The sequence below is a fragment of the Macaca thibetana genome, chromosome 3, assembly GCF_024542745.1.
Source record: "Macaca thibetana thibetana isolate TM-01 chromosome 3, ASM2454274v1, whole genome shotgun sequence".
NCBI lineage: Eukaryota > Metazoa > Chordata > Mammalia > Primates > Cercopithecidae > Macaca > Macaca thibetana.
Genome location: NC_065580.1, coordinates 160630351 through 160648141, shown reverse-complemented (window position 1 = coordinate 160648141; position 17791 = coordinate 160630351). Strand labels below are relative to the sequence as shown.

Below are 17791 nucleotides of genomic sequence, written 5' to 3'. Positions count from 1 at the left end.
TAAACGATTTTTACTGCAATACAAAATTTCTTGGAGATGCTTACATGGAGATAAGCATGTCATAAGACACTTGAAGCAAATAAAACACTTGAGCTCACCAAAATAGCAACAGGAGGTGGCTATGAAATTATTATAATAGTACTGTATGTACTATAATTAATCTTATGCAGTTATAATTTTAAGACTGCATCTTTGTTTACATTTCTGGCTGCAGATGAAACCACCTACAGTCTATATGTGCTTAAGTCTTGATAAATTTTAACTTTTTAAATAGCTTTGTGTATATTTTATGGTAGTAAATTATAAAATAGACTAATATTTGCATGTTTTATGCATTCATGACATATCTAACTTATTCTTAAGTTTTTGGATATTTCTGGGCAATGCAGTTCGTGCAAGTTTTTTTCAAATTGTTACAACTTTCTAAAAAATTTTCTGATTTATTGAAAGAAAATTTTATATAAGTGCAGTTCAAACCTGTGTTGTTCAAGGGTCACCTGTACCTTGAATGTTCTTTATTAACTATATATTTTGGAGTTTTTTTACTCATTACTAGATTATATATGATTTATGTTTGAAAAGAATATTTTTCTTAAATTGATTTTATGATTTACTTTTTAAGACTTACAATAACAGCACTAGGAGAAAAGCTGAATGATTACTGGAATGAAATGAAAGTGAAGAAAAATACAGAATATCCTCTAAATTTGCCAGTTGAAGATATACAGTAAGTACATTTTTAAAAAATATCAGTCAACTCACTTAGATATCAAGATGCGGTATGAGAGAGTAAAGGGATTGTACAATGTTTCACAAACTTAGGACTGTAACTCATAGTAAGGAATAAATTCTGCAACATGAATTAGCACACTGCAAAATCAGTGAATAGAATGTAAACATGTATACATGTACACAAAACATTCATAAAACAATGTTTACCCATATGTGATGCATGTTAATGTTATTTTAAGATGCTATGAATGGATTATATAATAGTTTGAAAAACACTGGTGTAGTGTATCATTAGAATGAGGGGACTGAAACCCATCTTGAATTCATATTCTCATTCCACTTAAGTAGCCATGTGACATTCAACATATTACTTGGCCTCTTGTAAGCCTCCATTTTCTTGTGTATAAAATGGGAACATTAAGAGCATTTGCCTCCTTGAATTATGTGAATTAAATAATATGCCTGACAGGCACTTAGTAACACATCATGTGATAATAGTCCTATAAATGAATGAATGAACAATATGTATTCTTTATCTGTGTATTCTTTATACATTGTTATACATAATTTATACATTATGTATATTACTCATAATTTATACATTATTACAAAGATAACCAAGATATATAATGAAAAACAAGAAAAGATGCAGCTCAGTTTATAGGCTTCCCATTGTACTTTTCAATTTTTTTATATTTAAAAAAGTTTTATACAGATGGGGTCTCACTATGTTGCCCAAGCTGGTCTCAATGTCCTGGGTTCAGGTGCCTCGCACCCAAAGTACTGGGATTATAGGCATGAGCCGCCGTGCCCAGCTTGTATTTTTTTAATGTGTCAGTATACACATGCATACTTTATAAGCATAGAAAAATTCTGCCAGTATTTTAAAAATTAACAGTGGTAATCTCCTGAGACAAGGAGTTTATATAAAGTGTAAAGTTATGCTTTATAAATCTCTGGATTGTTTTGAAGTTTTGGGTTGGGTTGGTTGGTTGGTTGGATTTTTTTTTTGGTTTTTTGTTTTTTGAAATGGAGCCTCACTCTGTCACCCAGGCTGAAGTGCAGTGGTGTAATCTCAGCTTACTGCAACCTGCACCTCCTGGGTTCAAGCAATTCTGCTTCAGCTTCCTGAGGAGCTAGGACTACAGGCGTGCAACACCACGCCCGGCTAATTTTTGTATTTTTAGTAGAGATGGGGTTTCACCATGTTGTCCAGGCTGGTCTAGAACACCTGACCTCAGGTGATCTGCCCGCCTCGGCCTCCCAAAGTGCTGGGATTACAGGTGTGAGCCACTGCACTCAGCCGGTTTTGAAGTTTTTTATAAATATCTAAATACTTTTTTCAAAGCTAGATTTTAAAAAGCAGGCCAGGTGCGGTGGCTCACACCTGTAATCCCAGCACTTTGGGAGGCTGAGGTGGGCGGATCACTTGAGGTCTGGAGTTTGAGACCATCCTGACCAACATGGTAAAACCCCGCCTCTACTAAAAATACAAAAATTAGCCGGGCATAGTGGCACACACCACTGGTCCCAGCTACTTGGGAGGCTGAGGCAGGAGAATAGCTTGAACCCGGGAGGCAGAGCTTGCAATGAGGCGAGATTGCACCATTGCACTCCAGCCTGGGCAAAAAGAGTGAAACTCTGTCTCAAAAAAAATAAATAAATAAAATGAAATAAAACTAGATTTAAAAAGCTATTGACATTAAGGTGAAGTTTTCATATGTAAAATAAGTCTACATAGGCTGGATCCAGTGGGTCATGCCTGTAATCCTAAGGCAGAATGATTGCTTGAACCCAGGAATTGGAGACCAGCCTGGGCAATGTGGTAAGACCTATCTCTTAAAAAAAAAAATAATAATAAAGAAGAAGAATATATACAAGTTCTTTACAGGAATTATTTTAATTTTTTTTTTTTTTTTTTGAGATGGAATCTTTCTCTTGTGCCCAGGCTGGAGTGCAGTGGCGCGATCTAGCTCACTGCAAGCTCCACCTCCTGGGTTCATGGCATTCTCCTGCCTCAGTCTCTCCGAGTAGCTGGGACTACAGGCACCCGCCACCACGCCTGGCTAATTTTTTGTATTTTTAGGAGAGACAGAGTTTCACCGTGTTAGCTAGGATAGTCTCGATCTTCTGACCTTGTGATCCACCCGCCTTGGCCTCCCAAGGTGTTGGGATTATAGGCGTGAGCCACCACGCCCAGCTGTGACTTTTAAATGAGAAAAATATGAAAGCATTTTGTAAACTAGAAGTATACTAATTTTAGTTATTTAGAAATATAGAGGTCAAAAGTGTCTGATTGAAAGTTACTTAAATTATAACCACAGAATTCTGTTTTCTGGACTTCAGTGATTTATTATGCTAATAAACACAGTATAATGTATACAGACATTGTAGACACTAAACAACAAAGTTCAGGGCAAGGCATTTGGAATATTAAGTTATTATGGAAAAAATTTAATGCTATTAATACATTTAAGTCACATTGTTCAAATTGGCTTGTGACTTTTAATCTTTTGAAGGTAACCAAAATCGTTGTGTTTTATTTTTTGAGAGATAGGGTCTTACTATGTTGCCCAGGCTGGCCTCATACTCCTGTGCTCAAGCATTCCTCCAACCTCAGCCTCCTGAGTATCTGAGACTAAGGTGTATGCCACCACACCTGACTCAAAATAGTTGTTTTTAAAATTTATTTCTAAAAAAAATCTTGTAGAGACAGGGTCTCACTGTGTTGCCCAGGCTGGTCCCAAACTCTTGGGCCCAAGCAACCCTCCTGCTTTGGCCTCCCAAAATACAAATTACAGGCATGAGCCACCGTGCCTTGCCTTTTTTTTTTTTTTTTTGATCACCCTGTAGCCTAGGCTGGAGCACAGTAGTGTGATTGCAAACTCTGCCTCCTGGGCTCAAGCAGTCCTCCAACCTCAGCCTCTTGAGTAGTAGGTGCACGTTACCACGCCCAGTTAATTTTTGTGTTTTTTGTAGAGACAGGGTTTTACCATGTTGTCCAGGCTGGTCTCTAACTCCTGGGATTATAGGAATGAGCCATTGCACCCAGCGTAATTTTGAAAGAGTTAATGTCATAATTTTTAGGAAAGGAATTCAATAACGGCATCTTGTGGTAGAAATGACATGGAACATCTGATGCAGTATTTAAAGTCCATATTTCTGTGTTAATATTTTGTTCTTGTTTTGGGACAGGAAGCGTCCTGATCAGACATGGGTTCAGTGTGATGCCTGTTTAAAGTGGCGGAAATTACCTGATGGCATGGATCAACTTCCTGAAAAATGGTATTGCTCCAATAACCCTGACCCACAGTTCAGGTACCATAGAGTTGGTAGTACCCTTTTTGGAAAGATGGAAAGTATTGTTCACAATGTATGGATAGGCACTGGTGACATGTTATTCCTGTGTGATTTTTCTGAATAGAAATTGTGAGGTTCCAGAAGAACCTGAAGATGAGGATTTGGTACATCCCACTTATGAAAAAACCTACAAAAAGACGTGAGTGTTGTAGTGGTGTATGGTGGGTAATAATGCCCAGATCATGAACATTGATGCCTTGGCAACATTAGTTGATGCTTCTCCAAGGTAAAGCTCGTGTAACTGAAAAAGTTTATAATGTGGAGTGTGTAATATCAAGGGCTTTAAAAACAAAAACTTATGCCGGGCGCGGTGGCTCAAGCCTGTAATCCCAGCACTTTGGGAGGCTGAGACGGGCGGATCACAAGGTCAGGAGATCGAGACCATCCTGGCTAACACGGTGAAACCCCGTCTCTACTAAAAAATACAAAAAACTAGCCGGGCGAGGTGGCGGGCGCCTGTGGTCCCAGCTACTCCGGAGGCTGAGGCAGGAGAATGGCGTAAAACTGGGAGGCGGAGCTTGCAGTGAGCTGAGATCCGGCCACTGCACTCCAGCCTGGGCGACAGAGCCAGACTCAGTCTCAAAAAAAAAAAAAAAAACCAAAAACTTATGCTCTGAATACCTGCTGTTTCTTTCATGCTTATTGCTGCCATATGTGCCAGATGTTTTGTGTGAGAACAGTCTGCTGTTTTGAGCTGTACACAGAGGAATCATTAGTGAATACTGCCCCATTCAAGCTTATAGAGAAGGTTTAACAGAAGAGGTGAGATGTGAATTTTACCAGTTAGGTGTTGGTGAGTGCCATAGAAGCTCTGGTCCAGTCCTGTAAGGAAGCTCATAGGGAGAGTGGTTCTGTCTGGTGGGTGGGAGAGCAGAAATAGATCAGGAAACTTCACGAAGGAGGTCATTTTTGTAATAGGCCTTGAAGGATGGGAACGATGAGAATGTACAGGGAACAAACATTTGCTCAGTTTAGCTACAGTATGTGAATGGGAATAATGGAAAATGAATGTGGTACTTTGGGAGGTTGAGGCGGGTGGATCACCTGAGGTCAGGAGTTTGAGACCAGCCTGGCCAACATGGTGAAACCCCGTCTCTACCAAAAATACAAATCTCTACCAAAACCCCGTCTCTACCAAAAATACAAGCCGAGTGTGGTGGCGGGTGCCTGTAATCCTAGCTACTTGGGAGGCTGAGGCAGGAGAATCGTTTGAACCCTGGGGGGCAGAGGTTGCAGTGAGCCAAGATCACGCCACTGCACTCCAGTTTGGGCAACAAGAGTGAGACTCCATCTTAAAAAAAAAAAAAAGAAAGAAAATGGAGGCGGGACAGATGCTGAATAAGGATAGTCAGCCAGTGGAGACTTCATGCTAATCTACCACACACAGAAGGCCAAGTTACTAAGCCTTTCAGATGGCTTTGATTTGTAGTGTACTATTCTTTAATGAAATCCAGCAATAGTATTAGAAGTATAGAAACCCATGTGGGCCCCGTGCGGTGGCTCACACCTGTAATCCCAACACTTTGGGAGACTGAGGTGGGTGGATCACTTGAGGTCAGGAGTTTGAGACCAGTCTGGCCAACATGGCGACACCCGTCTCTAGTAAAAATACAAAAATTAGCTGGGTGTGGTGGCATGTGCTGTAATCCCAGCTACTTGGGAGGCTGAGGCAGGAGAATCGCTTGAACCTTGGGAGGCAGAGGTTGCAGTGAGCTGAGATTGCACCACTGCACACCAGCCTGGAGAAGACTCCCTCTCAAAAAAAAAAAAAAAAAAAAAAAAAAAAAAAAAAAACCTATGTGATATTCTAGTTCAAAAGTCTGTGATTCTGGACTGAGTTATCTGGTCTTAGTGGAGAAAAAAACACCAAAGATCTGCAGTTTATACCCGTGAGGATGGAAAACTTCAGGCTGAAATTAGGGTGCTACCGAGATAAAAGGTAGAAAATATTTCCCAAAGGGCTTACTGCTGATTATATTGAAATAGATGCAGAGTTCAGAGTACCTTAGTAACTGCATAAATGGCAGGTATATCGTTGGGAAATGGGATTAAGAAATAACAACATGTTTTTCATCTTTATTTTAAAGCAACAAGGAAAAATTCAGGATCAGACAACCGGAAATGATCCCTCGGGTAATTAAGCCTTCATTTTTTTTTTTTTTTTTTTTTTTTTAATAGTGATTGGGACTGGGTGTCGTGGCTGACACCTGTAATCCCAGCATTTTGGGAGGCTGAGGCGGGTGGATCACCTGAGGTCAGGATTCAAGACCAGCCTGGCCAACATGGTGAAACCCTGTCTCTACTAAAAATACAAAAATTAGCTAGATGTGGTGGCACATGCCTGTAGTTCCAGCTACTTGGGAGGCTGACACAGGAGAATTGCTTGAACCTGGGAGGCGGAGGTTGCAGTGAGAGAGATTGGTGCCATTGCATTCTAGCCTGGTCCACAGAGCGAGACTCCATCTCAAAAAATAAAATACATAAAATAGAGATGGAGTCTCACTATGTTGACCAGCCTGGTCTTGAACTCCTGGCCTCAAGTAATCCTCCCATCTCAGCCTCCCAGAGTGCTGGGATTACAGGTGTGAGCCACCACACTTGTCCAAACTTTCCATTTTGTAGCTGTGTCTTATACTGTGTGATGCTTAGTTTAATCAGTAGTGAATGTTAAAGTTTAATACATATCAAAGGGATTTGGTTTATTTAGTTCATTTTCTTCTCTTCTCTTGTACTTCTCATTGCCCACCTTTCCAACTCTTTCTAATCCAACATCATTCAAACCGTTAGTTTTATTGTTTAGTTGGGTATCTTCTGAGGAAAGGGAAACAAACGTTTAAAAATTGTACTGTTAGATAAGCAGTTAAGGAAAACGTCCCAGGAATACCCAGGAAGCCATATTCTAGTCCTAACCTGGACAAAAACCATAGTGTTTTTCCCAGTGTCGACTACTGTGCCTGGCTTCTCTCTTCTGTCTTAATACTTACTGTGTTAAAGAGCTTTGGTTGAGTATAGATGCTCCTAGGCTTACCGTAGAGTTATATCCTAATAAGCTTCTTATAAGTTGAAAATGTTTTTGGCCAGCTGTGGTGGCTCATGCCTGTGTTCCCAGCACTTTTGGAGGGCGAGGTGGGCGGATCACTTGAGGCCAGAAGTTAGAGACCAGCCTGGGCAGTATGGCAATACCCTGTCTCTACTAAAAATATAAAAAGTAACTCAGCATGGTGGCAGGCGCTTGTAATCCCAGCTGCTCAGGAGGCTGAAGCATAAGAATTGCTTAAACCCGGGAGGTGGAGGTTTCAGTGAGCCAAGATTGCACCACTGCACTCCATCCTGGGGAACAGACTGAGACTCTGCCTCAAAAAAACAAAAAATACACCCCAAAAACACAGAAAATATTGTTATCAAAAATGTATTTAATACACTTAACCTATTGAACATCATAGCTTCGCCTAGCCTACCTTAATTGTGCTCAGAACTCTTATATTAGCCTACATTGGACCGTCATCTAACAGTCTGTTTTATCATAAAGTGTTGAGTATCTCATGAATTTTATTGAATACTGAAAGTGAAAAACAAAGCCAAAATGATTGCTTGAGTACTCAGAGTACAGTTTCTGCTGAATGGGTATTGCTTTTGCACCATCATAAAGTTGATGCCATTGTAAATCGGGCCATCTGAATACAAGTAGGCGGTTGTGCTTCTTGCTTGAGAAGTTTGGGACTTGATAAGTCCAGCAGCAAAGAGGTCACCACATGGTAAATCTTTTTGGCTTTGCGGGCCACATAAAGTCTCTGTTGCATCTTCTTTGTTTTGTTGCTTTGTTTCTTCACATCTTTTAAAAATACAAAGCCATTCTTAGCCTACTTGCAGGCTGGATTTAGTTCATGGGTTGACTTGTTGAGTCCTGTTAATAGCACAAGGAATTTACATGTTTAGAATTGTTTTTCTGTCTTCTGGGATAAAGGGGAAAAGGAAGATTATATCTTGTGTTTTGGGCATGTCACACTAGAAATAGTTCCTTTGAGATGATGATTTTTCCCTCCAACAGATTAATGCTGAACTGTTGTTTCGGCCAACTGCTCTTTCAACTCCAAGCTTTTCTTCTCCTAAGGAAAGTGTTCCAAGAAGACATCTTTCAGAAGGAACAAATTCTTATGCGACAAGACTTCTAAATAATCATCAAGTTTCACCCCAGTCTGAACCTGAGAGCAACAGGTCAGTGGCTAAGATTGGTTTTCCATTTGGGGAATATTAAACAGAACCTTTACTTGACACTTATATGACAGTGATGCAATTCAGGATCATTGTAGGTTACATTGTGAATTGTAGGTTCCATGAATGTGAAAATCTTAAGGACAAATTGTCTTGCTTTTGTTGTCTAAACTTAAGCTAAACCCTACTTCTGCCACCTGTTAAATGAGTTAAAAAGTATTAATTGACCAGCCTGGCCAACATGGTGAAACCCTGTCTCTACTAAAAATACAAAAAAATTAACCAGGCATGGTGGCGGGCTCCTGTAATCCCAGCTACTCCAGAGGCTGAGGTGGAGGCTGAGGCTGCACTCCAGCCTGGGCAACAAGAGGGAAACTCCGCCTCAAAAAAAAAAAAGCATTAATTGTATTGATTGTAGAGTTTGATCACATTGTCACCTCTTTGAACTTCTATATAGTATGACAATTCCTGCTTTTAAGATGATCAGGACTTAAAAAAAAAAGTGAAGCAGGCCAGGCGCAGTGGTTCACGCCTGTAATCCCAGCACTTTGGGAGGCCGAGGCAGGTGGATCATTTGAGGTCAGGAGTTCAAGACCAGCCTGGCCAACATGGTGAAACCCCGTCTCTGCTAAAAATACAAAAATTAGATGGGCATGATGGTACATGCCTGTAATTCTAGTTACTTGAGAGGCTGAGGCAGGAGAATCGCTTGAACCTGGGAGGCGGAGGTTGTAGTGAGCCAAGATCACGCCAGTGCACTCCAGCCTGGGTGACAGAGCGAGAGTCTGTCTCAAAAAAAAAAAAAAAAGTGAAGCAATTAACAGTACGACACTATAGTGACCCGGAAGTCCTTTGCAACACTTGTGGCACACTGTAGGCACTTAATTTATTGGAGGAGTGGAAGGAGAAGGAAAGGACAAAAAGGAAGTGATACATGAATTGAATAGTCAGCCATCTTGACTGGATTGATTAGCGAAGGCTTTGTGATGAGGTGGTACTTGGGTTGGTTCCTGAAGTTCTGAAAACAGTAGTCTTGTAGATGGCCTCTTCCAAGTTAATAGAATGAAGAAAAGTGAAGAAGAATGAACATGATGTCTACAAACTAGTGGATCAGACTGACTATACTGATGTTTGTTATTCAAAGAGGAACATTGAAACAAGCTTCTCTAAGATAATGGGGGCAGATTTTTTTGAGATGTTTTGTAGCTTTTATCAAATTCTCAAAGGAATTTTTGACCCCAAGGAAGATTATAAATAACTAACTGCCTTTATGCATATATAAATCAAAAAGGGCATATTCTAGAACAGTTTGCTCTTTATTTATTTTTTTGAGTCAGAGTTTCGCTTTTGTTGCCCAAGCTGGAGTGCAGTGGTGCCATCCATCTCAACTCACTGCAACCTCTGACTCCTGGTTCAAGCGATTCTTCTGCCTCAGCCTCCCGAGTAGCTGGCATTACAGGCACATGCCACCATGCCCAGCTAATTTTTTGTATTTTTAGTAGAGACGGGGTCTCACCACGTTAGCCGGGATAGTCTCGAACTCCTGACCTCAGGTGATCCGCCCGCCTTGGCCTCCCAAAGTGCTAGGATTACAGGCATGAACCACAGCACCTGGCCAGTTTGCTCTTTATAACCTGTGTATTGGACACTCATTTTGGAGCTGGATTGCTACTTTATTAAGAACTCATATTTTATAGGTCTCCTTAATATTTTTGGCTTTTCTTTGTAAGGATGGTTTTATAGTTTACAGATAAGAGATTAAAAGTATTTTTAATGATTTTAACTTTTAGATTCAGGGCACATGCAGGTTTGTTACATGGGTGTATGGCGTGATCCTGAGGTTTGGGGTATGAATGATACCATCACCCCACTATTAAGCATAGTACCCAATGTGTAGTTTTTCAGCCCTGCCCACTTCCCTTCCTCTCTCCCAACTCTAGTAGTTCCCAGTGTCTGTGGTTCCCATCTTTATGTCCATGTGTACCTAGCACTTAGCACCCACTTGCAAGTGAGAACATGCAGTATTTGCTTTTCTGTTCCTGCATTAATTCGCTTAGGATAAAGGCCTCCAGCTGCATCCATGTTGTGGCAAAGGACATTATTTCATTCTTTTTTATGGCTGCAAAGAAAATTTTTTAAAAATTGGCTGTCATCAAAATGGAAGACAAGAGTAAAGAGGGAAATTTTGATTAAACAATTTTTTTTTTTTTTTTTTTGAAGCAGAGTCTTGCTCTGTTGCCCAGCCTGGAGTGCAGTGGCATAATCTCAGTTTACTGCAACCTCTGCCTCTTGGGTTCAAGCAATTCTCCTGCCTCAGCCTCCCGAGTAGCTGGGACTACAAATGTACACCGCCACGCCCTGCTAATTTTTTGTATTTTAGTAGAGATGGGGTTTCACCGTATTGCCCAGGCTGGTCTCAAACTCCTGAGCTCAGGCAGTCTGCCCGCCTTGGCCTCCCAAAGTGCTGGGATTACAGGCGTGAGCCACTGTTCCCGGCCTATTAAACAGTTTTCAAAGCCATATTTATTCTCAAATTTAGAAACCAAAGTTTGTGGAAAGGGTGTATCTAAACTAAGTCTTAGGAAATACAAATAGGAATTAGCTTGGTAAGAAAAATAATAGAGTAACTCCAAATTAAACAGGGCAGAGTAAGCAAAAAGTAGTTGATACAGCAAACCAAGGGAAGCTGAAACCTAAGGCTACTGGAGGATGGTAGAAACCAGTTTACTCCACAGGTCTCTAGAAAGTCTCCTAACTTGGAAGCACTGGGGACTGCTGAAGGTGGAAGATAGATAGGGGCGAGAACCAGAGGCTTGGTTGGAAATTTAAAGTCGAGACTTCTTCCCAACCTGCGAAGTCTGGCGATTGCTCTTTTTCTGCCTCTGTCAGAAGATAGGGGATTTACTTTACGGAGGAGCGTTTTTTACTGCTGAAGATGTAGATGAGCCATTGTTTTAAAACAGTATAAGTAAGGGAAAGTTTGGATACTGAATGGTGAGAAATCCACCCCCCCTCCTCACTGTGCTCCAAGAGAGAAGCCCTAAATGATGATGGCAGTTTGAGCACCCTTTGAATCACAAGCTCAGCCCTCACTGCTGCTAGTCAGTTTCACTCTTAGGTATACACAGATAGCCATGGATAGCCACATGTGTTATCTCTCACATGGGACAGCAAACGGAAACAAAGGGAACAGAAGAAAACATTGTGAAATGTATTGGCAGAAAGTGGTGTGGACTTGAATAAATAAATCATTTAGAACGAAAAGCTTAACAGTTGGAAGACAGAGAAAGAAGTAAAGATACAGTATCTGTACTAGAAAGCCACCATCTGAATAAGGGAGTTTCAGAATGGGAAGTAGGCACTGGTGGTGGTGGTATGGTATAGTAAACATAGCTGCCTTCCAGAATGGGAAATCATACCAGAAAAACTGCATTTCCACTAGCTACAGAGCATAATGTCTAGAAAGAGAGCCACTCAGAGACATAGGATCATGACATTTTTTAACACAGGGAATAAAAGATTTTTTCAGAAAGAAACAGATGATATACGTGCAAGAGATGAGGAATTAGGCAGAAACACTTGAATGGCAGATGAAAATGGAATGATGCTTTTAAATTTCTGAGAAAATAATTTTTCAGCTTGGAAGCCTGTATAACAGTTAAGCTAGCAGTAGACTTGAGAGGGAAATAAAGATGTTTTCATCATGCAAAACTTGGCATTTGTTATGTTCTGTGTACCCTTCATTAAGATGCTGTTGCAGGCTGTGCTCCTTGTGAGACAGTCTAAAAAGGAGGAAATCCTTCCTGAGATGTAGGAGGTCTAACACAAGGCCCAAATAGCAAACCAGTACAAATATTCTTCCAAGTGTGGAAAAAGGCAATCAAATGGTGATAAATAAATGTGAACTGTGCACATATTAACATGAATGAACAGGAAATGATGCAAATGAAGAAACTGGGACAATTTTTAATTCAGATAAAATTGTTTCATATGGAAGGATAAATACTGGTTTGTTTTATGGCTTAACCTTGGATCACTGATTACCGATAAAAATTATTATGGGCAAATGAAAATGGTGATGCCATTCCCCGAGCTGAAGAATACAAAGAAGGGGCTGTGGGGTGGGTAGCATTCTGTTCTGAAAGTGTATACATTGAAATGCCTGGAGGTCGTCAAATGCAGAGATGTTTGGCAGTAAATAGATCTGGTACTTCAAAAAGATCTCAATAGTCCCTTGTCTTCATCTGTAAAAAGAGAAAATAATCTCTACTTCATTAAATCAGTGGTTGCTACTATACAATGTGTCACTTTAAAAAATGAGCCTGGGTATTTCTTAGTATTTCAAAACTTACAAGCTGGGCGCAGTGGCTCATGCGTCTAATCCCAGCACTTTGGGAGGCTAAGGTGGACTGATTGCTTGACTTGAGATCAGCCTGGCCAACATGGGGAAACCCCGTCTCTACTAAAAATATAAAAATTAGCTGGACATGGTGGCGGGTGCCTGTAATCCCAGCTCCTTAGGAGATTGAGGCAGGAGAGTCACTTGAACCTGGGAGGCAGAGGTTGCAGTGAGCCGAGACTATGCCATTGCACTCTAGCCTGGGCGACAGAGTGAAACTCCATCTCAAAAAACAAACAAAAAAATTGTTATAATACTGCATTTATTAGAATGATTACTTCAAGGTCATCTATTTTGTCCGTATTTTATAATCTTATATTTTATATATAAAATTTTTTTCAGCCTGAAACGGAGACTTTCTACTCGTTCCTCAATTTTGAATGCAAAGAATCGGAAATTGAGTAGTCAGTTTGAAAATTCAGTTTATAAAGGTGATGACGATGATGAAGATGTCATCATCTTAGAAGAAAACAGTACCCCCAAACCTGCAGTAGATCATGATATTGATATGAAATCAGAACAGAGTCACGTTGAGCAAGGTGGTGTTCAGGTCGAGCTTGTGGGTGACAGTGAACCTTGTGGCCAGACTGGTTCAACCAGCACCTCATCATCCCGATGCGACCAGGGAAATACTGCAGCTACCCAGACTGAAGTACCGAGTTTAGTTGTTAAAAAAGAAGAAACTGTTGAAGACGAGATAGACGTAAGAAATGATGCAGTGATTCAGCCCTCCTGTGTAGAAGCTGAAGCAAAGATACATGAAACCCAGGAAACCACTGATAAATCTGCAGATGATGCAGGCTGCCAATTACAAGAACTGAGAAACCAGCTACTCCTTGTCACCGAGGAGAAAGAGAATTATAAAAGACAGTGTCATATGTTTACTGATCAAGTCAAAGTGTTACAACAGAGGATATTAGAAATGAATGACAAGTATGTTAAGAAAGAAACTTGCCATCAGTCCACTGAAACCGATGCTGTATTTTTACTTGAAAGTATTAATGGCAAATCTGAAAGTCCAGACCATATGGTATCTCAGTATCAGCAAGCTTTGGAAGAAATAGAAAGGCTGAAAAAACAATGTAGTGCTTTGCAACATGTAAAGGCTGAATGCAGCCAGTGTTCCAATAATGAGAGTAAAAGTGAAATGGATGAGATGGCCGTGCAGCTTGACGATGTGTTTAGACAACTGGACAAATGCAGTATTGAGAGGGACCAGTATAAAAATGAGGTGAGTTATATCATCCAACACGTAGTCGTGGAGTCCAGGGCCATTTAAACCTTAAGAAGCTGCCAGTTGACTGGGAGCGGTGGCTCATGCCTGTAATCCCACCACTTGGGGAGGCCAAGGTGGGTGGGTCACTTGCTATCAGGAGTTCGAGACCAGCCTAGACAACGTGGTGAAACCCTATCTCTACTAAAATACAAAAATTAGCCGGGCGTGGTGGCAGGCGCCTATAGTCCCAACTGCTTGGGAAGCCGAGGCAGGAGAATCACTTGAACCTGGGAGGCAGAGGCTGCCGTGAGCCAGGATTGCACCACCATACTCCAGCCTGGGCAACAGAGCAAGACTCTGTCTCCAAAAAGAAAAAAAGAAAAAAAAAAAAAAAAAAACAACTACCAATTGTTAGATTGGAATACTTTCACTTAAAAATAATTATGTTTTTATTGAGTGTCTATTATTCTACTGGTTCTCACCTGAGGAGAGGGCTTCCTGGAGGCATATGGAAATGTGTTAGGGGCATTTTTGGTTCTTTCAATGTCTTGAGATGTGCATTCCTGAAAAATAATGGGGGTAGCCAGGTATGGTAAATACCCTGTTCAGAATACCAATATTAACTTAATACCTCATTAATACAGTTAATTATGTTCTTTCTTTTTTGGGCATCAATTCTACTTTTAAGTATAGTTAATATTTTAGTTATGGAGTCATTCATTTTTCTAGATTATGTCTTTCAAGATTCCTGAGAGAAATTGACTTATCCCTTTTAAAATCTTGATTGATATATACGTGTGTGTGTGTGTGTGTGTATATATATATATATATTTTTTTTTTTTTTTTTTTGAGACAAGGTTTCACTCTGTTGCCCAGGCTGGAGTGCAGTGGCCCGATCTCGAGTCACTGCAGCCTCCACCTCCCGAGTTCAGGCAATTCTCCTGCCTCAGCGTCCCCAGTAGCTGAGATTACAGCACATGCAACCACGCCTGGCTAGTTTTTGTATTTTTAGTAGAGACAGGGTTTCACCATGCTGGCCAGGCTAATCTCGAACTCCTGATGTCAAGTGATCCACCCACGTTGGCCTCCCAAAGTGTTGGGATTACAGGCGTGAGCCCCCGTGTCTGGCCTGAATTGCTTATGTTCTGACTATCAGTGCTGAGTCATCTGGCTAAAGGGTGCCTGGGAAATGCAGTCTTTATGTGTGGGTTCTTTTACTGAAGAAAGGAGGAGAAAAACGATCAATACCGGTAGACAAATGATAAATATCAGTAGCCTCTTCGTATGCCCCCACTTCAAATTCAGGTAGCTCCTTTTAATCTATTTTATACATTTTTGTGTGTGAGGCTTTTTTTTTTTGAGACAGAGTCTTGCTTTGTCGCCCAGGCTGGAATGCAGTGGCGTGATCTCGGCTCACTGCAAGCTCCGCCTCCCGGGTTCATGCCATTCTCCTGCCTCAGACTCCCAAGTAGCCGGGACTATAGGCGCCCACCACCATGCCCAGCTAATTTTGTTTTGTATTTTTTAGTAGAGACGGGGTTTCACCGTGTTAACTGGGATGGTCTCTATCTGACTTCGTGATCTGCCCGCCTTGGCCTCCCAAAGTGCTGGGATTACAGGCGTGAGCTACCACGCCCGGCCGTGTGTGAGGCTTTTGAAAGGATTTTCCGGCCAGGCGCACTGGCTCACACCTGTAATCCCAGCACTTTAGGAGGCTGAGGCGGGCAGATCACCTGAGGTCAGGAGTTCGAGACCAGCCTGACCAACATGGAGAAACCCTGTCTGTACTAAAAATACAAAATTAGCCAGATATGGTGGCGCATGCCTGTAATCCCAGCTACTCAAGAGGCTGAGGCAGGAGAATCGCTGGAACCCGGGAGGCGGAGGTTGCGGTGAGCCGAAATCGTGCCATTGCACTCCAGCCTGGGCAACAAGAACGAAACTCTGCCTCAAAAAAAGAAAAGGAAGGATTTTCCTGCTAAAGAGTTTGGGAACCATGATGTGGTGCTGTGCTGTCTCTTCCTTGGGACTAGTGCTGCTCATGCAAACACTAATCTTGATGCCTTGGCTCAGGAGCTGAATGACAAAATGCAGATGCTCCTCAACTTAGGGTATCAGTCCTGGAAAACCCATCATAGGTTGGAAGTAGCATTAACTCCAAAATTCATTTCATTACAGCCAACCTCCCAAAATCTTAGCCTAGTCTAACCTACCTTTAAAGTGCTCAGAACACTTGTATTAGCCTACATTTGGGCAAAATCATCTAACACAAAGTCTGATTTATCACAACATACTGAGTATTTCATGTAATGTATTGAATCTGTCTGAAAATGAGAAACAGAATGGTTGTATTGGTATGCAAAGTGCGGTTTCTATAGAATGCATGTAACTTTCACACCATCATAAAGTTGGAAAATCATAAAGTCAAACCGATGTAAGTCAGGGACCATCTGTTTATAAAAAGCATAAACTCGCTATTGTAACTTAATTATAAGTTGATGAGTATGCAAGAAATAAAAGCCACTGTGACATTAACATAATTTAGGCATTAGTATCTTGGTTTTTCTGTTTTTTGTTTTTTGGTTTTTTTTGAGGCGGAGCTTTGCTCTTGTTGCCCAGGCTGAAGTGCAGTGGCGTGATCTCAGCTCACTGCAACCTCTACCTCCTGGGTTCAAGCAATTTTCCTGTCTCAGCCTCCCGAGTAGCTGGGATTACAGGCGCCTGCCACCACACCTGGCTAATTTTGTATTTTTTGTAGAGATGGAGTTTCTCCTTGTTGGTCAGGCTGGTCTTAAACTCCTGACCTCAGGTGATCCACCCACCTCAGCCTCCCAAAGTGCTGGGATTACAGTGCTGGCTGGTTTTTCATTTTCTTTCTTTTTTTTTTTTTTTTTTTTTTGAGACGGAGTCTCGCTCTGTCGCCCAAGCTGGAGTGCAGTGGCGCGATCCTGGCTCACTGCAAGCTCCGCCTCCTGGGTTCACGCCATTCTCCTGCCTCAGCCTCCCGAGTAGCTGGGACTACAGGTGCCCGCCACCGCGCCCGGCTCATTTTTTTTATTTTTAGTAGAGACGGGGTTTCACCGTGGTCTCGATCTCCTGACCTTGTGATCCGCCCGCCTCGGCCTCCCAAAGTGCTGGGATTACAGGCGTGAGCCACCGCACCCGGCCTTGGTTTTTCATTTTCTAGGTATCACTTTTTTTTAAATCAAGTGGTAATATGTTGTATTCTCTCCATGTAAAAAGATGGAGAAGTGAAGCTGTAAACGAATGAAGCTTTGTTTATAGAAAACTATTGGTTTTTCTTTGTGTATTTGTTTTTTGATAGTTGATAATGTTATCAAGCAGGTTCTTTATATTTCTTAGCTTGAAATTTCACTTTGCCATTAGCATTTTTAAGTTTTGCAGTTATAAAGTTCATTTATATTTTTTGTTAGGTTGAATTGCTGGAAATGGAAAAATCACAAATCCGTTCACAGTGTGAAGAACTCAAAACTGAAGTTGAACAGTTAAAATCTACAAATCAACAGACAGCAACAGATGTTTCAACATCAAGTAACATTGAGGAGTCTGTAAATTATATGGATGGGGAAAGGTAATATTAAATGAGGCGTTTTTGTGGGGCTGCAATTATGGTTAGGATACTATTTATTTTTATCTGCTAGCACCCATCAGATAGATACTGTTCTGTCAGAAGAAATTATTGATTGTCTGCTGTGACCCTGGTGTTACATGATAAATACAAAAGAAGTGACACTTCATTATCTTTCCTTCCCAGTTTCTGACCGTTTAGGTTCTATTTAAATGGAATAGGAATTTAGAAGGAATAAAGCATTTGATTGTTCAGAGTGGTTTTAGAATGTTTTTTGAAGGAA

The 17791-nt window shown here is 41.1% G+C and overlaps 1 protein-coding gene across 1 annotated transcript in view; it reads left to right on the top strand.

Annotated features, from left to right (window-relative positions):
* MORC3 (MORC family CW-type zinc finger 3) overlaps positions 1-17791 on the top strand; it is a 56595-nt gene that overhangs the window by 34989 nt on the left and 3815 nt on the right. The window contains exons 10-16 of the mRNA XM_050785751.1: positions 623-727; positions 3928-4050; positions 4157-4231; positions 6180-6225; positions 8141-8307; positions 13046-13934; positions 17354-17511. Coding sequence (XP_050641708.1) covers positions 623-727; positions 3928-4050; positions 4157-4231; positions 6180-6225; positions 8141-8307; positions 13046-13934; positions 17354-17511 — 1563 coding nt within the window. The remainder of the gene's footprint in view (positions 1-622; positions 728-3927; positions 4051-4156; positions 4232-6179; positions 6226-8140; positions 8308-13045; positions 13935-17353; positions 17512-17791) is intronic.